At 36.8% G+C, this 25,312-nt stretch overlaps 1 protein-coding gene across 5 annotated transcripts in view; it reads left to right on the forward strand.

Moving 5' to 3' along the window:
• The window catches only part of rptor (regulatory associated protein of MTOR, complex 1), a 389,387-nt gene that overhangs the window by 325,834 nt on the left and 38,241 nt on the right, over positions 1-25,312 (forward strand). For 3 of the 5 annotated variants that reach the window (XM_051712022.1, XM_051712021.1, XM_051712025.1), the window contains 4 exons: positions 13,188-13,291; positions 13,608-13,824; positions 15,727-15,837; positions 24,505-24,610. In XM_051712022.1, coding sequence (XP_051567982.1) covers positions 13,188-13,291; positions 13,608-13,824; positions 15,727-15,837; positions 24,505-24,610 — 538 coding nt within the window. The remainder of the gene's footprint in view (positions 1-13,187; positions 13,292-13,607; positions 13,825-15,726; positions 15,838-24,504; positions 24,611-25,312) is intronic. The other 2 variants (XM_051712024.1, XM_051712026.1) reach the window with 1 other exon arrangement.

Raw genomic sequence — 25,312 nt, forward strand, 5'->3', positions numbered from 1 at the left:
GTCAAACAGGTGGCGGAGGTGATATGGTAGTTTTTGATGCTATTTAGTGTTTTGGGAGAAAATAAAATCAAAGGTGCCTTTTACCCCTGGGGGCCTTTAGCCCCGCTGTACCCTAATGTGTCAAAATGTAATCATTAGTTCGACATGTTAATGCCGTTTGATATGAAGGAGCAAAATCACGATGGCTATTATTATAATCAGAGCTGTTCAACTCAGTCTACTACATATCCTCATAAAACCTGTTGCATGTCTCATTTCTGCGGCGCCACCTAGAACATGGGCATGTTCTGGGGGCTATGTAGCACATCCCTTTTGAGCTACAGTCACCAAACTTTGTACACATATAGATCTCATGAATCCGGACAACTTTCGCGCTGATAGTCATAAGCTCTGCCCAGAAGGAAGTTGGCCATTTTGGATTGTCTGAAAAATGCATTTACTCCTCATAAGGATTTCATGTTACAGGTACCAAATGTGGGCGACATCATGCCAAGATATTGACAATGCTAAATTGCGAAGGGATTTTTGATATATCGAATGGTGTTGCCATGGCGAAGCGATAAAATAACGTCGAAAAAATGGAATAAGGAAATGTCTCATATTAATATTCATGAGTTTCGCAGCACTGCCACCCAAAGTACAGTTTTCCTAGAGTTTATTTTTATTTAGAACTTTGTGTTAATGTTCCCTTTCAAATGGCTAATTCCAGCTGTTACAAAGTTGATAGGCCTACATTAGCAGAATAACATTGGATATGCACACACTCTCCATCCATGCGTACACTTAAAACAAAAACTGTCCTGCATAATGTGAAGTTTATTCCAGATTGTCAGTTTTATGTCAAGCTAAGGAACATTTAGAATTTGTTGATGTGTTTAATAGACAATGTATTGGTATCCTGGCAATGTTGGCAAATCAGTAGCAAAATTGTTACTATGTGGTTCCTGTGGAAATGCAGTTGTATCGCAAATTCATGGATATTTATAATTTGATTGTGGCTCCAATTAATGAATTAGTACTTGTTGCAATGAAGCTTGGTACCTTAATCCATAAGATCTACGCATGGTCGCTTGCTTTGGTGTTGCCACCCCTCATAGTATATAGTACATAGTACAAATATATGAACTCTAATTGTATTTGTTCGTATATGGCCATATACCAGATTTAAATATCTTTAAATAATCTTTTTAGTTTACAGATTTATTGTACATCTATTTTAACCTTAGATAAGTTTTCTTGCATTACCTAACTGCACCGTAATTTGATGACCAAACTTTCGTTGTGGCAATGTATTTGATTACGTTGTGACAACCAGAAAAGTGAATTTCCTATATTCGTAGCCATGTGTAACTAAGTATGTGTAACTACATTCTTCAGTTAACTATGTTTATCAAAACAACAGATAAAGTTAAAGATCCGTTTAAGATGGCTAGCAAAATAACAACATCTGTATCATAGAAATAACAGGTTGTATTCAGGAGCGATGACGTCACTGTCCACCCCATGTGGTTCAAATCGCTCCAAACCGGTGTTTCATTCATTTGTGCTAATTTATGGCGTTAAAAGAAACACTGTAACTATTTATCTTCCTTTAGAAATAGCATGAAACTTTTCGGGAGCAGGACGTCACTCCAAATCGCTCCGAACCGGTGTCCTTCATTTGTGCTGACTTGTGCTGTTAAAAGAAACATCATAACACATTCCTTTCTTTGTATTTAACAAGATAGCCTTTGGGAGCCGTGAAATTATTCCAAGTTTTTTCGCGAATGAACAGCCACAGTATTCAGCTCTGAATACTTATATTAGTTTTAATTCTGCTAGAAGCTGGTGTGACTTCTATTGACGGTGTTTGTGTAATTGCATAGTCTTATATATTAGCTAATATTCAAAATATTTGTTTGAAATTTCAGCGCAGTGTTTGAAATCATGTTACGTGCCATTCACATGTTTGAATGTGTTTGTTTTTGCACTAAAATTACATGCAGCGCCACAAAAGAGTAAAACGTGTGTCTCACAGACGGACAGATAAACGCGCTCAATGTGAACGGCCCCTCAGTGTAAGACTAGAGCTCTGTAGAAAAGTTTGATCACACTTGTCTATTCTTTATTATTTGTTACTGCACATTTTAAATTTTAGAGTATAACATCATCAAAATTAAGAAGTAACACAAAATTATGGAAATTATGCAGTGACCGAAACATATTAAATCAGAAACATCTTCTATTTGAACTTCTTCAGTGTAGCCTTTCATCTATTCCAGCACTAGGGATGGGCGATACCACTTAATTTCTTTTCGATCCGATACCAATAATTTCAAGTCCAATATCACCGATACCAATACCGATACTTCTATAAATGTATTTTTTTGCAATTACTTGGGATAAATGGGTAATTTAAAATAATATTTCTATTCATAATTCGTCATTGTTTTTTTTTAGCCTAAATAGAAAATGTTTAGACTTTTGTTTTGTTTACCGTTACAAAAATTAACCATTTCACTACAGTAACTATTGTTTAACCTTGGTATTTAGTTAAACCAGTTACCACACAATTAACCATGGTTACTACTACAATATTTCTGTAGTAAAACAATGGGTTCAGCCCAAAAAAAAAAACAACAAAAAAAAAACATGGTTACTACAATATTACTTGAGTAAAACCATGGTTAACTATTTTTTTAATTACTTATTAACAACAATTATAAGAAATAAGAAATGTCACCTTTAGATATGTTGTTATTTTAGCGTGAACTTAAGAAGCAGTGTAGTAGTGTCTGAAGAGGTGGGCATTCTGTGAATTTATGAACAACACATGTATTCGATCTCTAAAATTAAGTTACATTTATATATATATATATATATATACAGTTCATGTAAAATGTGTACAAATTTTTTTTCCATTAAAATTGGGACTGTTGTAATTATAGTCCCACATAAACTTACAATATGTATATCAGGGTAAGTTTCTTGTTGGCATGGTGTAGAGTACACTGCTAAGAACAATGGTACGGTAACTTCATGTTAAATATGTATTTAAATTAATAGGTGTCATTAATGTTCCTTTTAGTAGACTACTCTGAAAATTGTTAATACTTTATTATTATTATTATAACTAATAAACTAATTCATAATGCGCAATAAACTGTTAAGCATTGTAGCTAATATGAGTAGTAATGTTCACGTTAACATGTTATCTTGTATTACCATATATAGTCTACATAAAAATTAGTTTTTTTTATTTTTATTTGTGTACTATTATGTGCTTTTCTGTGTAGAGTGAAATTGTTTTCCTACTTAGAAATATAAATATAACTTATTTGATATCACAAGAAAAAGGCACAAAAAAAGAAGAAAAAAAGAGCATCAAAAACTATCGGGGGTGCAATAACATGCAGTATTTTCACAAAATTTAATTGCATAAGTTAAATTCAAATGTATATACATATATTTACGTTTAGCAGGGAAATAAATATGTAGTGCAAATTATAGTTTCTCCAGGGATGCTTGTGTATCAGACACTGGAAATGTCCCACTCCTTACTAAAACGGAAAATATGATTGGTTAGCAAATATCCAATCGCGTCTGAAATGAATGTTCTGATTGGTGGATCAGCTTAGTCCGACTGTCTGTCTTGCCAGTGCTCCCCAGTGCATCTCCGTGCGCATTTAGAGAGAATCTCCCTCATAGTATATAGTACATAGTACAAATATATGAACTCTAATTGTATTTGTTCATATATGGCCATATACCAGATTTAAATATCAGACAGATAATATTGCAACAGGCCTAATTATTGAATCCTCATTTGTGTTTTTAGTTTACAGATTTATTGTACATCTATTTTAACCTTGGATAAGTTTTCTTGCATTACCTAACTGCACCGTAATTTGATGACCAAACTTTCATTGTGGCAAAGTAACTGATTACGTTGTGACAACCAGAAAAGTGAAATTCCTATATTCGTAGCCACAACGTAACTTTGGAACTGTGCCAGTCCGTCATTACGACGTTGTGGCAACATCGAGGAACAATAGTTGTTTGTTGGTTACCAGTTGGTAATTTTTGCTTTTAATGATTATTCTATGGGCGGATATGCAGTAGTCTAACCTAATTTATGTCCTTATTTTCCCAACATAATTTAAAGGTGTAACACTTAAAGATGGGAAAGGAGGAAGCTGGGACCGGCTTGACAAACACATAGACATTTAATAACACTTTTCAGTGTCCAAAGTATCAAAAACACACGCTGCTTTTCAGCCAGCTGCGTCAAATCATAAAGACATTCAGATATGCGGACAAGCTTCATACATCTCTCTCCCGTCTGCCGCTGTCTCTTTTCCTTAAATACTCCCTCCTCCCCTCGCTGGAATGCCAGGCCGGTGTGGTGCGCAGGTGGAAGTCATTCGCCACTTATCTTCCTGGCCTCGCTCTGCCCAGACGCTGCTCGGCTCCGCCCTGCTCACCACAAATGGCTATTTAAACAGCTGCATATGAATAACGAATGCAGATTAAAAGTTAATGTACTTCATTTATTTTGAAAGAGAACAGAGAAAAAAAATACAACAATAAAAGAAACTGAGACCTATTGCCACATAATTGCAACAAAATTACAAGGCTAAATGACTTCTGTGCTCATATTAAACTCTACCTAGACCAACTTAAAACCTAATGCATTGAATTATATTTGTTAATTTAATTTTAGGGAAATATAAAAATGGTAAATGACTTCATTACAATATAATCTTCAGATCTATATTTTTTTCAATAAATAATTATATTAAATTATAGCAAAAATGTCAAATCAGTTAGCAATAAAATTAAAAATTAACAATTAAAAATGAATATATATATTGTGTGTGTGTGTGTGTGTATATATATATATATATATATAAATGCTCTAATTACTAACTCAACATTTAACTTAATACCTGCATTTATGCTATATGCATCAACATAAAGTGCATTTCATACTCAACTCAACATATATTCAACATTCAGAAGTTGTACATCACTATAGAATGAATAACCTTGCTGTAAAAATGTATGCTAGAAGGGATGTCGTAACGCAACATGAGTGTTTTATTCATAAGCGGAAATCCCACATCTTCATCAACGGAGTAAGGGCAACATAACTTTGGCAATGAACACCCCGAGCGCTTTAGTTCTTATTTCATGTCTGTCCGAACTAGCAGCGAGTGCCTGTTTAAAGACGGAAGGGTTTGTGTCTGTGTGCAGTTTTGGGCTCACCTGCGGCTCTGTGTGCACCGCGCGCTATATATTCCCTAGTGATGTCGGTGTAAATAGTCAAACATCGATTTATTACCAGTATACGGCACTTGCGTCAAGCAATGTCTGCAAACAGTTCAGTTTGATTGACCACAAAAAGAAAAAGTTCCCAGACAGGAGACTTGAATGATGCAGGGTCTACTATCTTGCGGCTTGTTTTCTCAGCTTGCCGTTTTCAACTTCACACTAATGCGTGCAGAACTGTGATGTCATCAATTGATTTAACATACAATTAATAGTACAACTTCTCCCTGTAGAAATTTGACCCACGTGAAACACAGACAAAGTGTGTCCATCTACAGAGCCATACAGGTGCATTAGCGGAGGTTACAACTGCGCATGTCTATTTGGCGCTTTATTTTCTTTGCCAAAGTGTATGATCCAGATGCATTATTAAACTAGAGATGAACTGTGGAGCAAATGCTTACCGAACAGTGGGTGGTGAACCGTGCGGTTTGGTTTTTTACCGAGAACCGTTACACCCCTGATAGATAGATTGATAGATAGATAGATAGATTCACATTTATATTATATTGTGTATAAATTTATTTTAACAAATAGCATCAAACATATTTACATACATAAAAGCTTATCCTGTATAATACACTTCCGTGCATAATGTTAGCTGACATTTCAGGTGAATAAAGCTTCTAAATAATCACAGATTGGACCCTCACAATGAAATGCATGCTGTTTTTTCTTCAATCATTGGATCGGATCATAAGCAGAGAACATGAAACATAAGTACTGTCACTCACATGTCGCATGTTTTAAAAATGCACTCTCTTAACATTTTTAAATGTTTTCACTGTAATGTTCTAATTGCACAATAGACTTCAGAAGATGTAAGTTGAGTTTTTAAGTTTATGAACATTGATGAAGTTTTTGATATAAAACAAAGAATTTGTTTTATAGCCACATTCAAACGGCCCACCTGTTGGCCAGTGACAGTTAACAGGTTTAAAATGGGCATGTAAGACGACCTCTGTAGCACACCCATTTTCACCTACAGTCACCAAAATTGGCACATATATAGTTCTCATCAAGCTGGACAACTTTCAGAAATATAATTATTAGCTCCGCCCAACAGGAAGTCATCCATTTTAGATTTTTTTGAATATTGCATTCTCTGAACTTTTAAATACAATTCCTAGAGGATTCATGAGACTGTCACCACATTTAGACAACATTATGCCAAGATATTGAAGATGCTAAATTGCGAACAGATTTTGAAATATCGAACGGTGTTGCCATAGCGAAGCATTAAATTAATGGCAAAAAATGGGAAACAAGCAGTGTCTCATATCTTCTGTGTGCAATGTGTGATTTAGATCAAAATTGAGATGTATGTTGGGGGCTAATGACATGGATTTGACTATTTTGGGTCACGGACAGAGCGCCACCACCGGGCAGCAGGAAGTGTGGCTCTTACAAGAGACTTTAAAATAGTTCTCTTATATTTACCCAAATTGCTTCAAAGTTATTTAGAATAATGTCAAATGCCAAATGCATGTGTCCACCTTGAATTGTTTTCCGAAAGCCAACGGGTGGAAATGGACCCATGGTGCTTGGGCCCGTCATTGCTGCTTGCAGCTATATTTCATATATTAGGCCTAATATCTACCTAATTTATATGACGCGTCACAACCGATTTAGTAGCAAGGTCTCCTCTCTCAGGAATTCATGTTTTATTACATTCAGCCAAAAGTCAGATCTTCAACTCAGTGACTAAATCTTTGATCCTGCTTGTGAAAACACTACATATGGCCCAAAAGTTGGCAGCATGACTAAACGGGTGACTGAAAACCCATCATTTGCTACACAGAACTCTTGGTACAGTAAATGACAGGATGGCTGAGGTTAATATGATAAATTCATGAATTCATATCTGTAAAGCGGTTATATGGGGTTACAGAAGGCATAAAGCTGTAATTTATAGCTATCTTGCAAATTGTAAATGTGGTAAAATTTTGGTGGAAATTTTTTCAAAAATGTAATATATCAAAAATATTTAGCTTGAGACACATTTTTTTAAAGTCATGATGGCTTTGAAACAGCTATTTTTCATTTTAGTGTTGGGGTCAGTGAAAATTTTGCAGGGCAAGTAAAAATCTGAACTACTGGCCTGTCCGGGGACATTTCTTGCTCCAACAATCCGAGATGTCTGTTTTATATATTTTCATCCAGAAAGCATTACATTCTAATTAACATCTGCTCAAAGTCATGTGCTGAATGTCTGGTTGACATCCGAAAGGAAACATCTTCAGATGTATTGCAGATGAGCAAACAACCTAAAAAATATGTCTTCCAAATGTAAACACACACATCAAATAGACGTCTGGGTGATGTTCATGTCCTGTCAGGGATTTGAGTATTTAAACGCCCCACATTCAGCCCCGTTTGTTATTGAGCAAGTGCAATTAAAAAGAAACCGCTCCCTGTGGTCTGGTAATGTAGCAAGCAGTGGCTGCGAGAGGCAGCCCTAGTTAAAAAGGTAATAACTGTTGCTGACTTGCTGTCTTCTGTCTCTCAATATCTGCTGTGCAATGCCCTGCTTCCACTGAGACTCCTCATCTCTACCCTACAAGTCCCTGCCCTTATTTTACACAGCATTACCGCATGACACTTTGCTAATGAATTACACTGAGCACAAAGAGCGCTATACTCATTCCACTCACAGACTGTTCATCTTCTATATGCTGCACTGCGAAATGGTTTCCATAATTTCAACTCTCCTACATAAAGCCAGAACAGATCAATGTCTCTGTGGTTGTGCGCGAGTGTGCTTGATGTGACCACACCAATATTTCTGTTTTTGCCCCCCTCCTTCCACCCTACCATCAGACTGATTCAAACCAATAACATTTGATTTTGTCAATCTTTTTTGAATGATTTATTACAAGAACTAGAGTAATGTTCATGAAGAGGACTACAGAAGTCATGCTGTATGTTTGTTGCAGCCAGCGAAGACATTGGCTGCATCTGACAGCTGAAAAACGCTGCCTCCGCAGACTGTAAACGGAGGTAGAAAGGCATCAAGGCATGTTCGAATTCAACATTGCCATAAATTCCTGTCTACTGAGATGCCTTCATCTGATCATTTTTTTACAGGCAGTGTAGATGTGTCCTTTGCTGCCTTTGATATCCCAAAATCTTATGCCTCCATTTCTGTGTTCGGTGGAAAGAATCAAAATTGTGGATCAGTTGAAAGCATTAAATTAGTTTATAAATGTCCAATTATTATTTTCCGCAAATATAAGTCTTAACTGTGGTTTCGTCAGACTTACTGTAGCATCATAGTTACTAAATATTTTCTTGATTATCTCTTAAGATCACAAATTTTTCTTAATCATTAGAATTCAAGTAAAATATAATTTATGTGCTGTGGCACTGTTGATTTAGCTGTGGCTGTGAATAGAGTTGCAGGAAATGCTTGACCACACGTTTTGCTCAGTCATTCTTTTGAGGTGGTGAATTTGAAAGAATTTCCTCTACAACTAAATTTGTTATCATTATATACTCTGCAAGTCTACTTTTTTGACTGTGCCATATGCATCACCTCAGATGTGGCTTCAAATGTAATTTTCAAATGTGTGAGTCTTCACTAATCAGTAGATTTGTCATCATCATATCACTTTAGAGACAGACGTGCAGGTGTTTTTAATTTCCGGAAAGCACTTCTATTCTGACACATTCCAGCGTAAGCAGAACACCCAGAGACTTTGGGGAAACATGCAATCACTGCAGACAACTAATTCACTATAATGCTTTTACTAAAACTCTTCTTCTCATCTTCTTCTCTATTCTCTACCATGCTGGGCTGTGTTTTTGAAGCTTTAAAAGTGTCAGTACAATCCTCTGTTACAGAGTTCAAAGTTTGTCTCCTGACAAAGTATCAGACATTCTACTGATTCTGCTTGCATCACATTTACATCAGCTGTTTTCATACTTCAGCCTAACAACTAAGAATGTCCTCTACGTTTAACCCTTAAGGTGAAGTCTTAAATTTCTATGCCTCTAGTGTCACCAAACGGTGGTACATCAAGGCTGAACTCTTAATTACAGAACTTTTAACGTTTCTTATTATGTACGAGTTTGGGGCATGATTAATTGCTTTAATTTTTTAACGCATTATTTTTTATAAAATTAGCCACACTAAATGAATTTGTTAAATTGGCAGCCCTAATTTTAACATTGAAAAGTTACACTTAAATTTTATTAATTTTTTTTTAATATATACATTTTTTCATAAGGAGATGAGAACATGACTTCGATGTTAAACTGACTGCAGAACTTTTGGAGGTTGTTTGAGCAGACGGTCATGCAGTAAATGCAATAATCAGACTCAATTTGTTTTGTCTTTGACCTTTCTTAACTTCCCGAGCAGCAGGTAAGGATGATTGCCAATTTGTCACGCTGGAATTTGTGCAGTGATACTCAGAAATGCCTGCTGAGTCAATTTAAAACACACAATCACACACACACTCATCTCCTTATTTCATTATATCTTAACACTAAGTTTTATACATTTATAAACTCCACTGGCAGCTTTGGATTTGCATTCCTTGCATTTTTTACAACTGAAAAATTGGAAACCGCCACAAATAAATTCTATTCCATTAAACAGTGGTTGTGGTTAATATTAGCTTGAAAAATCATGCTCAGATTCACACTTTAAAATCCGAAACAGAAACAGTATATCATTCTGTCAACTTTTGCATATTTTCTATGTAGTATGATTTGGGACAAACTAAATGTAAATTGATCATGCATACTATTTAGGACAGATAGTTTTTGAATTGGGATGCAGAATTGCTTTCAATTAATATTTTTGTAAGTGGACTGATCTAGGATCTGATTTTTCATGTTTACACTGATTTAAGTTTATCAAAACCAAATCCCAGATGAGCACCAAATGGGAACTTATGCATTTCTGTCTTTAATTATTTACACTGTGCAAGCATAGTGCTGTTTAATGTTACTCCACCCCTAACGCCACTGAGATGCCTCTGCTTAGATATTTATCTTCCAGTTCTTGGATTTAAATAATCCAAGAGATAAAATTAGATTTGGGTGAAAAATAAATGTTGTAAACTATGAAATGACAACGCTTACGCAAATCACATAAGTACAAAACGGGAGATATGTTTGCTCTTTTCCTAAGCCTTGTGAGCTGCCTACAGAGGCACCATTTTTAGGCATTATGGGTGCTCCCAATGCATAATATAAAGTGTCAATCGACAGAGATTTTGCTATATCGTGTATATTGCGATATGTAATTATTCATGTGCGCAGCATGGACTTATCTATCAGTGGGCAGGTCTTCACGTGATACTGAGAGAATTTAAGAAACATAGACAGGGTTTTTATGGCATTCAAAAAAAATTTGTCGACCGCCCAAGCAAATTCAATGACATCTCGTGTTCGCCATTTCATAAGCGCTTAATATGCTTCTCATCTCACGCACACATCTGTGTTTCATGTGAGCATCGCATGTGCTATTTCTGGAGCACGCAAAGTCACGTGAGTCCAGCATGCTTCCTGATATTTACTGAAGAACGCAGAGCGGGATCATGCACGCTACTCAATCATTTTTGACCCAAGGAAAACCCTGAGAAAGACAACTCCCCAACAAGACAAGAAAATAAAGAGCAGCTTGTTATTAAAACAGGTGCCACATCTGTGGTGTAGGTTCACAAAACCCAACACAGAGCAGTGTGTTGTCTCGCACAACGAAAATCACTCGTAATAAAAGCAGTTTGTTTTACCTCAAAATGAAGCACCCAAAAGAATATTATGAAAGCCAAAAGATGCGCTTTGCATTTTTTTTATTTTGACTATTGTCAAGCTCCAAATAAAAATAAAATTATATAAGAGGAAATATTTGAAAGTGTTTACTTCACTGAAAGAATTACCCAAAAATAGACATTACAATATGGTTATTTAATACAAAAGCCGATTTTTATGGGTTTTTTTCCCAAAAATGTACTACATCATGATATATATCGTTATTGTGATATACAATTACTCATATCATGATATAAGATTTTGGTCATATCGCCCACCCCTAATTTTACCCAATATCTGTGTGTGCTTTGTATGTTGTTTTTTTTCTGAGTTCTGAGAATTGGTACATGGAATTGTTGCAAATATACAGCGTTCCAAATTGGTCATTTATTAAGTTTGATGATTGTTAGGATGCTGACTTATAAGGTAGCTACCTGTGTTGGCAGTAGGCAGAGAGATTTCACTAGGTTTTGGAAAAGAGCTAGAGTCTCTCTTTTATGGAGGTTTTAAATAATAGGATTGTGTCCTGACCACAGTTCTCACAATATTAAATGAGTTTGTCTCACACTGTGCTGATGTCTGATGCTGACTGAGCTCATTTGTTTGAGCTTATCTTTCAAGGTAAATATATTTTTTTTAATTTTGTAATAGAAACATTTGGTAATTGATGTTTATGTCCAGATCTACTGTATGTATACCCCCCCCACCAGTCCTTCTCACTGATTATTATTGTTTATGTCTAAGTAATCAGCATCACGTCTTTTCTCTCTCCAAATTCATGTTTGTTTTTCTATTTTAAATTAATGAATCTGTGGGACACAAACACAAGCTTTTCATGTTTGATCTGCAGCCCGAACACACAGTAACTCATTCCAGTATACTCAATGATGATGAATATTTCTCTCACTCTCTCCTCAGCAGGTATTAGCATAAAAATTAGATTACCCCATCTCTCCAGATGGTGATGAGAGAATGGGGTTGTTAACTAGATTTAGATGAAGCAGATAAGTCAACTTCTTGTGTATTTGTAAACAGTGCAGTTCTCGTAGGACTTCTACACTTTTAGACTGTGATTAGAGTTTTGAGAGAGTTTTGCTTTTGCTTTTTTTTCTGGGGTCAGAAAATGCAGCTTAATCAGACATGCATTTACAGTGTTTGGACAGTTTTGGACACTTAAGTCATACTTAAAATATGAATGTCATTGCATTAGTTATAAAATATCCAACCCAGTGGCATGTGCAAACAAATGCTGCTAGACCTTTCTCAAACTTCACTTACCTGAATTTTTTTGGCTTTAATTATTTGGCCAATTACTTTTAACCTAAGTGGGTCCCTAGGTAATTTCTAGTGAATGAATGAAGTCAGCTCCCCTCAGGTTTTTACATGTGTCCTAGCAGAGTAACCACATTTGTAGTTCATAACATTAGTGTACTGTATCTATTTTATCATTTGAAACCTAATAAACTTCTTTTTTGATAATTGTATTTATTTATTTATTTTATTTCTTTGAAAAGTGTGTTTTTGCTATATTTAAAATAATGCCTCTTGGTTTGATATTTTGTTACATATTGCAAAGACATTCATAACATTTTTTAATGTGGCTTAAGTTTCTAAAAATAGTTTTGGAAGCCACTTTATTTGTGGCTTTAAGATGATTTGCCATTTTTAAAGCAAAAGTGTGTAATTTCTGCACCGCTAGCACCACCAAACAGCACTGAAAAAATAAACATTGTTTTGAAACAGTTTTCACAAATACATCTGCTGTTGGTCGAACAAACTTATAGTCGCGTCCCAAACTCACACCATTGATTGAGTCAATGTTGCTGCATCAGAGGGTCAAGCCGCTAAAATCAACCTACAAATGCTTACTTATAGTCATCTCTGCATAGACATATTTGACATATTATACTAAACTATCAAACTTGTTTTGAATAGCTCATCAGTCTTACTGCTGGTGGCAGGCGAAATTAGGTTTGTAATTCAGAGTTTCCTTTATTGCTGTGTTTGATTCAGTAAGGCCCATGTGACATTGTAGAGTTTCCACCTTTAGAGCCATCATTGTTTTCATAGAAAGGTCATAACACATCAAACTTCTATCACTGCTTTACTATCAGGCCACCATGAATGCTCGCACACAAAGGATTCTGGACTCAGGATCACTCACCCAATCAGCTCCCGCCAGCCCCACCAGCAAGGGAACACTCATACATCAGGCAGGGTGAGTTATGCATACACACATAAACATGCATTTAATTCATTTAAAATCAGCCCTAATAACATTCAAAGGCCTGGAATGATTTTACAAAATTACGGCTTAAAGCACCACAGAGGAATGGCTTGATCTCCCTATTATTTTAATGTTCTTTGCATTTTTTAACCAGCATCCTGCTATTTTTAATATTAAAATGTATATTGGCTGTGCTTGGCAACTGCTGTTGATTTTGTTTTAACATGCAGCATTGCAGCTCATGCTGGCCCTGTTCTTTTGCAGCGCATTAATCTTTGTGTTGTGGCCCTGCTTGTTGGTGTTGTAGTGCTTCCCACAGATCCAAACGCTCTTCATCTCCCTCCAGCGGTTCTCCACCAATGCCTGGTGCCTCCAGCTCCAGTTTCACCAATGAGGTGCCCAAACCGCCCACCCGGGAAGGGCCACCCACTCGCCCTGCATACACACCCACTTTAGGCGGACAGGCACCCCACTCGCAGCAGTTTCCACGCACCAGGAAAATGTTTGATAAGGGCCCTGATCAGGTACAGCAGTGAATGTAGTTTCCCACATGTATTTGCTTTCCGACTCTGCAGTTTATTTGGCATGTTAAATGGTATTTTAGGAAACGTGTTTTTGGGGCCTCTGGGATCAGTGTATGATTGTCACAGTACTAAAATCTGAGCAGTCAGTAACTGAGTACTGAGCAAATCTTATTTCTATTGGGCAGAACCTTTTCCACCTGAGCATGTACAGTAAATATTAAAATACCAAAATTTGTGTTGATACCATACCAGTGAAATTTCACAATTCTTGAAATTTTTAAATTCAGTACCACACTAAAAATGAGTAATATGCTATTGAACACACTCATTTATTTAAAAATGTTATTTAAATATTAATGTAAATATTAAATAAAAATATTAAACATATTAAAAACATGGCATGTTGCCCTAGTATTTCTCAATTAAGTATACACTGCTTCACAATTATTCAGGTAAATAGTCATGGTCATAAAGAAGTAGCCTGAGTGTTAAGTAAACTAAGAACATAGTAGGCTAATAATTACAAATAAATAAAGAGCAGTCAGTGGATTTATTTTAAATATTTTTGTTTGATTAGAATTAACAACATAATAGAGACAGAGGCAGATCTATGAGGCTGCATTGGTGCATTTGCACCGCAAAATCTTATGCTCAGATACGATATTTTAACACATACCTGATTTTTGTTACACCTGTTTGCATTCAGTTAAGACATAAGCAACTGTTTATGCTAATCAGTTGCGGGACAGGTATTGACCATGAAGCATATTTAACCATTCGGACGTGTTTCCGCATTTCCACATTCATCAATAACTCTCGTTTGCTTTCAGGAGACTTTGATTAAAATGCATGAGTCATTTGTACTATTTTAATTGTTCTTTTATGTCATTTTTGGAGCTTCACAGTAACTACTATAACACACAGTATAGGATTTGGATCGGGCTCGTCGGACCGATACCCAATCCGGTTAAAATCTTCAGTATCGAAGCCGATACCAATCCAAGTATCGGATCAGTGCATCCCTAGAGAACAGTCATAATAATAAAGAACTAAATATAAAGTAAACTAAGAACATAGTAATAAAAAAACTGTTAAATACATTAAGAGCAGTAAGTAGTTTTCTCTTTGTTTTCAGTATTGTTGCTTGATTAATATTAACAACATAAGGCAGTGACAGATCTATTAAGCTGCATTTACACTCCAAGGTCTAACAGATTTATTTTTCTTCCATCTGTTTTCATTCATGCAGACATATTGTATAACTGACTGTGTTTACATTAATACCTCTCAGGACATTTTGACTATGAAGCACATTTGACCGCTCATGCGTGCAGTGTTTATTATCATATTAACCCTGAGATGCGAGCTTTCTTTAAAGAGCACTCGCTCTACGCATTTGAGCATTCATAAAAAGCTGCCTGTCAGTCAGACAGCACATGGGTGTCGAACTGAGTCGATACTCTGTACCTCCAGTACTTTAAAAAGACTGGTATCCTTACGTCTTTTTATTATTATTATTATATATGAACTTGGTACCGAAGTACCGGTACTTTTGACTAGAACAACAGTGTGGTCAGACAGAAGTGAACAAGATGGCCACCAAGTGCAGACCAGCTGTAGTTAGTAGTTTTGAGCAACTTTGTGAAGTTGTAGCAATCAGAGCACTCCAAGAACAGTGTCCCAGCAGGATAGTGTAATTAGTTATGATACATTTTGTGTAATTTGTAAAAGTTATTTGTCAGTTGTGTACCAGAACAGCAGCAGAATATCAAAAAAAAAATGTTTTTCCTTTTCTGCTTAAAACAGCAGAAATGCTTCATGTTTATATTTTATTGAACTGTCCATCTGTAGTCATTTGTGTGTGTCTGTGTGTCTGTCTGTGTCTATATGTGTGTGTCTCAGACTGCTGAGGATGGAGACGAGACGGCCGCTCACAGGAGCTTCATCAGTGCGACTTTGCAGACTGGTCTGTGCGACTGGAGCGCAAAATACTTCGCTCAGCCCGTCATGAAGGTGAGTGCTGCAGGGGTCAGTGCTAATTCACTTTATCTACAGCAAAATAATTAATTTAATTAACTGATTTTAAATCATTACTTAAGATCTAATTAGGATGATATAAATGTGTTGATTTGGCAGTTAAATTACTATTGATATTAGTAAATGGATTAGACATGGGGGAATTGGACCACACTCTTAATTTTTCCAAAAATAATCTGCTGAATTAAAGTTTATTGATGTGAATGTGATGAAGTGTCTCAGTGGTATTGTACTGTTTGTGTTTATGTGTGGTCTTATGAGCTCATTATGACACAAACAGTGTCTCTGTTCTAAAACCAGTATTTTTGTTTAGAGTTTTTCACAATACACATTGTTTCAATGTAGTTTTGTGAACATGATGAAGCAGCAAAAAAATGCTGACAATTTCCTTAAAAGGTAGCAGCCTCCTAAACCAGATTCTTAACCGAAATGTAAACGTGTACTAGACTACTTTGGAACGCTCTACATAGAAAGTAACTCCACATGCCACATAAATAGCACTCCTCACACGAAGTGCAAGTGAGACTCAACTCATAATATATTGCAATTGAGTTTGACTTTTGCATGTTGCTGTACTAACACTTAAGTACACACAAATATTGCATAAAATATTGGATTGAATATTGGATTGCATTTTTAAGTATAGTGTGTTGTATTTAGAAATATATCTATAGTTGAATTTTTTTTCATTTTGCTCTTCACATTGCATTCTGGGATTGCACAAACCCTGAAGGATAGATAGGGGAAAAAAGGAAATCAGAGTGCTGTAAATGGAGATAGTGAAGGCTGGTCATTATAAGAGGTTTTCTCAGCTCTTTCTGAACGATCAAGTACTCTTATGAGCTTAAGTGCACCTGGAGAAGGAATTCGAGACCTGAACATTACAAGATCCTGCTGTCTGGATAATTTGGTTAGACATGTCTACCTCTCCATCTCTAGACAGACAAACACTCAGACACACTTCAACAGCAACACTTGAAGCCTTGAACTAAACTGGTTGAGAGACTATGCCAATAAACTCTTATTAAACTAAAATTACAGTCGATTTCATTAAAGTAGTATTTGAGAATTTAAGAATGACGCACTTGGGGTTTTGAAGGACTGTGTGCTGGTAAGGTTTTTTACCACAAGGTGAGCTTCTAAAAAAAATAGTAACATCAAGGTGAGATTGAGTGACCCAATAAAATTAGACTAGTTTTTCTGTTGCCATGGCGATGACCATCTCCTGTTTTTCTTTCTTTCAAAAAGAGGAGAAAATTCTTTCTGCTTGTTCCCAGCCAACAGCGTAGCTGCCAATCTTCATTGTCCCAGAGGAGAACCTCTCCCACACACATCAAACTACTGCTGCTGCAGTATTCCGAGTGCTATCCCATAAAACCAATATTTAATAATGTGTGTTTTTGTGTGTGTCTTCTTCAACCCCCAATTTTACTCTAGGGCTTTTTCCACTGTGTATGTGAAATCATTTTTGGGGATGATCAGTGTGTTCAGTCAAAGAGAACTACCAAAAAAGTACCATGGTAATATTATGTTTGTTGAACATGTACAGCGTTTTTATGTAAATACTGTTGTACAGAAATATATTAATATTAAGAATAATTAATGTAATGGTTAATAATATGATATTTTAACATGGTACTACATACTGTATATGTCAGTATCATATTATTACCATCTAGTACCATACTGTACCATGGTACCGCTGCATTCCATTTTTGTGAGGATGTCTTTTAACTATTTTTAACTATTTTTTGATATTTATCACTAAAATGTACAAATGAGAGTCAGTATCTACACTTCAGAGTTTTTATTTTGTCAGTACTTAAGCATAGACTGTGGTGTGTGTGTTTGAGTGTATAAATTCATCCCATTAGTGTGTGATCAGTGAGAAACACACACAGCCTGTGGCAGCTCACTGAGAGAAATACCTCATGTTTACTGCGGGAGAACAAGATCAGAATCAATCATGTGTGGGAGACAAAACAACATAAAACATCAAGGAAGGACCAAACTCAGCCTAAGATACATAAAATAAAGGTTTAAATGAAATACTAAACAGAAATTATCAGCCATTTGCCATTAAATTAAGTTGTGTGACTGAACACAAAGTGTCCTTGATGATAACATGAACAGCCTGAAGGAAAAAAGCTATTATATATTCTTTTTTTTTTAGTGTTGAAGGAAGTGGTTAAGGTACATTCTCATATAGGATGCATATAGATCTGTTGGAGAGCATACATTTTCTCAGCACATCCCACAATTCACTGCAGTTTCCACTTTGCGTGTGATGATCTGAGCCAAACCAGACAAGAGAGTGTGAATACAATGACTGATTCTGTTTGGCGCTGTGCAGAATTGGACCACAAGAGCTTAGGACAGCCTTATAGAATGCAAGCTTTGTTGGGGTTTCATGATAAAAAGCAACAGAGAACAGCATATACAGGTGCATCTCAATAAATTAGAATGTCGTGGAAAAGTTCATTTATTTCAGTAATTCAACTCAAATTGTGAAACTCGTGTATTAAATAAATTCAATGCACACAGACTGAAGTAGTTTAAGTCTTTGGTTCTTTTAATTGTGATGATTTTGGCTCACATTTAACAAAAACCCACCAATTCACTATCTCAAAAAATTAGAATATGGTGACATGCCAATCAGCTAATCAACTCAAAACACCTGCAAAGGTTTCCTGAGCCTTCAAAATGGTCTCTCAGTTTGGTTCACTAGGCTACACAATCATGGGGAAGACTGCTGATCTGACAGTTGTCCAGAAGACAATCATTGACACCCTTCACAAGGAGGGTAAGCCACAAACATTCATTGCCAAAGAAGCTGGCTGTTCACAGAGTGCTGTATCCAAGCATGTTAACAGAAAGTTGAGTGGAAGGAAAAAGTGTGGAAGAAAAAGATGCACAACCAACCGAGAGAACCGCAGCCTTATGATTGTCAAGCAAAATCGATTCAAGAATTTGGGTGAACTTCACAAGGAATGGACTGAGGCTGGGGTCAAGGCATCAAGAGCCACCACACACAGACGTGTCAAGGAATTTGGCTACAGTTGTCGTATTCCTCTTGTTAAGCCACTCCTGAACCACAGACAACGTCAGAGGCGTCTTACCTGGGCTAAGGAGAAGAAGAACTGGACTGTTGCCCAGTGTTCCAAAGTCCTCTTTTCATATGAGAGCAAGTTTTGTATTTCATTTGGAAACCAAGGTCCTAGAGTCTGGAGGAAGGGTGGAGAAGCTCATAGCCCAAGTTGCTTGAAGTCCAGTGTTAAGTTTCCACAGTCTGTGGTGATTTGGGGTGCAATGTCATCTGCTGGTGTTGGTCCATTGTGTTCTTTGAAAACCAAAGTCACTGCACTCGTTTACCAAGAAATTTTGGAGCACTTCATGCTTCCTTCTGCTGACCAGCTTTTTAAAGATGCTGATTTCATTTTCCAGCAGGATTTGGCACCTGCCCACACTGCCAAAAGCACCAAAAGTTGGTTAAATGACCATGGTGTTGGTGTGCTTGACTGGCCAGCAAACTCACCAGACCTGAGTCTTGTCAAGAGGAAAATGAGAAACAAGAGACCAAAAAGTGCAGATGAGCTGAAGGCCACTGTCAAAGAAACCTGGGCTTCCATACCACCTCAGTAGTGCCACAAACTGATCACCTCCATGCCACGCCGAATTGAGGCAGTAATAAAAGCAAAAGGAGCCCCTACCAAGTATTGAGTACATATACAGTAAATGAACATACTTTCCAGAAGACCAACAATTCACTAAAAATGTTTTTTTATTGGTCTTATGATGTATTCTAATTTTTTGAGATAGTGAATTGGTGGGTTTTTGTTAAATGTGAGCCAAAATCATCACAATTAAAAGAACCAAAGACTTAAACTACTTCAGTCTGTGTGCATTGAATTTATTTAATACATGAGTTTCACAATTTGAGTTGAATTACTGAAATAAATGAACTTTTCCACGACATTCTAATTTATTGAGATGCACCTGTACTGTATAACTGTATGTCTGTGCATGGTATTTCAGAGAGCTTACATAACAGCAGGCAGACTGGACCCAACCTTGAAATGTGCACAATGGGCAAAAAAGATCAAATAACTTTTATTTACATTTTTTGTCCAACTGAGAAATCTTTAGAGCAGTGATTCGCAATCAGTGGTACTTAAGCAGGCAGCAGACTCAAGAAGGTACTTGTAAATATTTAGATTTTGCTTTGTTAAACCTTTAAAACAGAAATTACGAATTTAAAATAAAAATGTATGGGTTGTCATAAGACAAAAAAAAAAGTTAATTTAAATGCAATTTTTTTTTAAAGGAATCGTTCACCCAAAAATTATAATTCTGTCATCATTTACTCCTCCATTTGTCGTCTTTGTCTTTTATGACTTTCTATCTACGGAACACAAGCAAAGATATTTTGATGAAGAGATGATGTGAATATATCCATATAAGGCATGTCCATGAGGACCAACACTTCCAAGCTCCAAAATGTCATAAATGCAGCTTAAAGGTAATCCATACAGCTCATGTGGTTTAATCCATGTCTTCTGAAGCAATGCGATCAGTTTTGGGTGAGAACATACCAATATCGTACTCCTTTTTCACTATAAATCTTGACATCTGCCGTCTCTGTGTTAGGTGCAAGCATGATTTGAAGCTCAGTTACACTACCTCATGCTTGTAACATGCACTGTACACTGGTTTGCCTATGTACACACGTTGGAGGGAATCGGAATCGAGCTTCATAGATTTATAGTGAAAAAGGAGTTAAATTTCGGTCTGTTCTCACCCAACTCCTATCGTAGCACTTTAGAAGACATGGAATAACCACATGGATTACCTTTATGCTGCCTTTATTTCCTTTTTTGGAGCTGGGAAGTGTTGGACCCCATTAACTTGCACTATGGATATATTCACATTATATTTTCATCAAAATATCTTTACAAAATACATGACATTTGTAGCAGATCATATGTACATATCAGTGGCAATTGCTTTAATTCTACTTAAATTTCATTAAACTTGTTCAATGACATGTTTATCAAATTGGATTTAATCTCTATACAGTTCAGATAATTGTTGTCCCAGTTAAATATTTTAGGTAAGGAGAGACTGCAATAGCATACGACACTTTCACAATGTTCGTCCCGTTGATATTATATGCATGATTACTGTATGACCATCTGAGTTTGCAGACGCGTGGCCCATAGAACCCCATTGAAGCCAGGCTTCAAAGGGATGGGCAGATACGTGTCCCACTGAGTTCAGTGGTGCAAAAGATCAATGTTCATTGTTGCTTCTCTGGGAGTCTACGGGAGTTTCATGAGTGCTATTTGCATGAGGGAAATGATCTTATTGTTGATTAAACAGTGGGCTTTCAATCAATGTATTGTTATCCCGCCTGGAAGCCCAGCTTCTCTATATAATGATTGGTCAAGCTCTAAAACGGGCTGAACCACGTAACAAACATCTAATCATTGAAACGGTATGTACATGAGTGACAGCATTGTGAATTAAAACACAATTTTGAATTAAAACAGTGCAGAGTGATCGCGGTGCAGAAGTAGTTTGCGGTTCATTTAACACACAAATTTAGTGATTATAAATCTTAACTTTTGCCATTGGCATATGTGTAAGTTGTAAATATATGGTTCTATAATTTGGATATTTTATTTTCATTCAGGTAGTTTACTAGTTAACGTTTTATATTTTATGATTTAATTATTTTTATTATTATTTTCTTTTGTGAGTTGGCAACATAGCTGCTTTTGGGGGCAAAATGGCACACACCGCTAATGTTGTTGACTTAATAATTTGATACTCTTACCTACAGTGCATCCGGAAAGTATTCACAGCGCTTCACTTTTTCCACATTTTATGTTACAGCCTTATTCCAAAATGGATTAAATTCATTATTTTCCTCAAAATTCTACAAACAATACCCCATAATGACAACGTGAAAGAAATCTGTTTGAAATCTTTGCAAATGTATTAAAAATAAAAGACGAAAAAAAATCACATGTACATAAGTATTCACAGCCTTTGCTCAGTACTTTGTTGAAGCACCTTTGGCACCAATTACAGCCTCAAGTCTTTTTGAGTATGATGCTACAAGCTTGGCACACCTATTTTTGGGCAGTTTCTCCCATTCTTCGTTGCAGGACCTCTCAAGCTCCATCAGGTTGGATGGGGAGCATCGGTGCACAGCCATTTTCAGATCTCTCCAGAGATGTTCAATCGGGTTCAAGTCTGGGGTCTAGCTGGGCCACTCAAGGACATTCACAGAGTTGTCACGTAGCCACTCCTTTGTTATCTTGGCTGTGTGCTTAGGGTCGTTGTCCTGTTGGAAGATGAACCTTCGCCCCAGTCTGAGGTCCAGAGCGCTCTGGAGCAGGTTTTCATCAAGGATGTCTCTGTGCATTGCTGCATTCATCTTTCCCTCGATCCTGACTAGTCTCCCAGTTCCTGCCACTGAAAAACATCCCCGCAGCATGATGCTGCCACCACCATGCTTCATTGTAGGGATGGTATTGGCCAGGTGATGAGCGGTGCCTGGTTTCCTCCAGACATGACACTTGCCATTCAGGCCAAAGAGTTCAATCTTTGTTTCTCATGGTCTGAGAGTCCTTCAGGTGCCTTTTGGCAAACTCCAGGCGGGCTGTCATGTGCCTTTTACTGAGGAGTGGCTTCCGTCTGGCCACTCTACCATACAGGCCTGATTGGTGGAGTGCTGCAGAGATGGTTGTTCTTCTGGAAGGTTCTCCTCTCTCCACAGAGAAATGCTGGAGCTCCGTCAGAGTGACCATCGGGTTCTTGGTCACCTCCCTGACTAAGGCCCTTCTCCCCTGATCGCTCAGTTTGGCCAGGCGGCCAGCTCTAGGAAGAGTCCTGGTGGTTCCAAACTTCTTCCATTTACAGATGATGGAGACCACTGTGCTCACTGGGACCTTCAATGCTGCAGAAATGTTTCTGTACCCTTCCCCAAATCTGTGCCTCAATACAATCATGTCTCGGAGGTCTACAGACAATTCCTTGGACTTCATGGCTTGGTTTGTGCTCTGACATGCACTGTTAACTGTGGGACCTTATATAGACAGGTGTGTGCCTTTCTAAATCATGTCCAATCAACTGAATTTACCACAGGTGGACTCCAATCAAGTTGTAGAAACATCTCAAGGATGATCAGTTGAAACAGGATACACCTGAGCTCAATTTTGAGTGTCATGGCAAAGGCTGTGAATACTTATGTACATGTGATATTTTTCGTTTTTTATTTTTAATACATTTGCGAGGATTTCAAACAAACTTCTTTCACGTTGTCATTATGGGGTATTGTTTGTAGAATTTTGAGGAAAATAATGAATTTAATCAATTTTGGAATAAGGCTGTAACATAACAAAATGTGGAAAAAGTGAAGCACGGTGAATACTTTCCGGATGCACTGTATGAGGAGCAAAAAAAATAGGAGAGCAGACTTCACATTTAAGTAGCCAAACTAGACCAACACCCACCCAAAAAATAATTATAATAATATTTTAATGAAAAATATGAGTAAATTTTTTTTTAACCTCCTTTTATTTATTTATTTTTTATTTGATTTTCATCCCATCAAATGTCTCAGCCAATCAAACCAATATCAAACTTACTACTGTTACAAAATATTCAGTTATAAAATATTCAGACTGATTCAGTTTGAGAGGAAGCTACTTGGTGAGACTGTTTTGCCCCACAGTATGGATTGTTTTTAGTTTATTAGGGAATCACTGCATTAATGTGCAGTTTAATAATGATAATGTAAAATGATATTCAGTATAACATGAGTTAAAATGAACACATTTCAGATTTCAATGAATGGGAACTTGAATCTTACTAATGGGGCTGTGGGGATACCCAAGACAAAAAGCTTAGGAAACCACTCTATGCTGCATTAAAAAGATGGGCGTGAGAAGTGCATGTTGGTGATGTGACTGAGTATTATAACATCTCTGGAAGATTCCATTAATTCAGAAATATTCACAGCCCCAGAAGTGTCAATAAGCACAAGCTCACTGATTTCATAGAAAAACGAATCACTGATTCTCATTAAGAGATTGATATGGAGCCCCAGAGCTCCAGGACCGGTGTGATTTCTTACCCTGCTTGAAGAGTTTGGACATGAGCTTGTGGCCTTGGATCTCCTTCTCCCCAGAGCTCCTATCTAGGAGAGCGGATCGATCAGGTCTAATTAGCTGGAGCCGTGGTTCCCCCTCGTAGGGCTTCAGCTCTGTGAGCATGCCTGAACACTTTTTAGCTTGATTAGCAGTTTTCATATTCTTTCACAAAGAAAGACAGAATTTGAGTGAAAGAAACCGTAAAAGAGAAAGAAAGAATGTCAGTCACAGTTTTAGATACTGGAGAGCTTGGCACTTGAGACATGTATGAAAGAATATAGAGTGTGAGAGATCATAAACCACATAGTTTTTTTTTTTTTTTTTTTTTTTGGTGAATTAATAGTTACATTCTCCAGAGGTTGTTCTTTATTCCTCATCTGTTAAAAGCAGGTGCAAGTGTGTATGTATGAAGTATATGTTTATAGCTTTAGACATTGCAACCCACAGGTGCTCCCTTATTGAGTATTGAATTTCTTTCTCTCAGATTCCAGAAGAGCATGATTTGGAGAGTCAAGTTCGCAAGGAGAGAGAGTGGAGATTCTTACGTAATGCTCGAGTACGAAGACAAAGCCAACGGATCACTCAGAGAGGTAAAGCAACTACTATTCCTACTGCATAACTGCAGTATTCATTGCGATGACAGCAAAACTACAAAAAAGCCACAATTTCAATTTAAAAAAATTACAATAAAATACAATTCGAAATTCAACAGTGCTGTCAGTCGATTAAAACATTTTATCATGATTAATCACATAATTTTTTTCATAGTTAATCGTGATTAATCACAGATGTTGAAAGAACAGAAATTTGACTCCATATACTGTATACTTATTTTACTGTCAAAATACATATACTTTCTTGGAAAGAAAACAAACAGAACAATATGTAGCAATAATGCTTTATTAACTTTCCTTAAGCCTTCCACATTCTCCACAGTAATAATCTGCAGGCAGGCTGTGGCTGTTCACTTTGGATATGGACTGCACATGATTTGCGTCGAGCATCAAGCACAGCTTTGAACTCCACTTGAAAAGTGCTGCGTCTTGTTCTGCTTTAAGCATTTGCACTGGCCACGTAATAAGGTGCCCTTCAAGTGGAGTCAGAAATATTATGAGTTCCGAGCACATGAATGACCCAGTGAAGTCGTATGTGTGAGTGGGAAAGTCGGAATTCTAGATGATAACCGAGTTTCTAAGTTGGGACATTGAGAGGGGCATGTCTACATGAATGATGATGAGAGGCAAAGATTTTGCAAAGTTATTTCGATTTGTGCTTTACTTCAATAATATTAA

Source organism: Myxocyprinus asiaticus, chromosome 12, assembly GCF_019703515.2.
Source record: "Myxocyprinus asiaticus isolate MX2 ecotype Aquarium Trade chromosome 12, UBuf_Myxa_2, whole genome shotgun sequence".
Classification (NCBI taxonomy): domain Eukaryota; kingdom Metazoa; phylum Chordata; class Actinopteri; order Cypriniformes; family Catostomidae; genus Myxocyprinus; species Myxocyprinus asiaticus.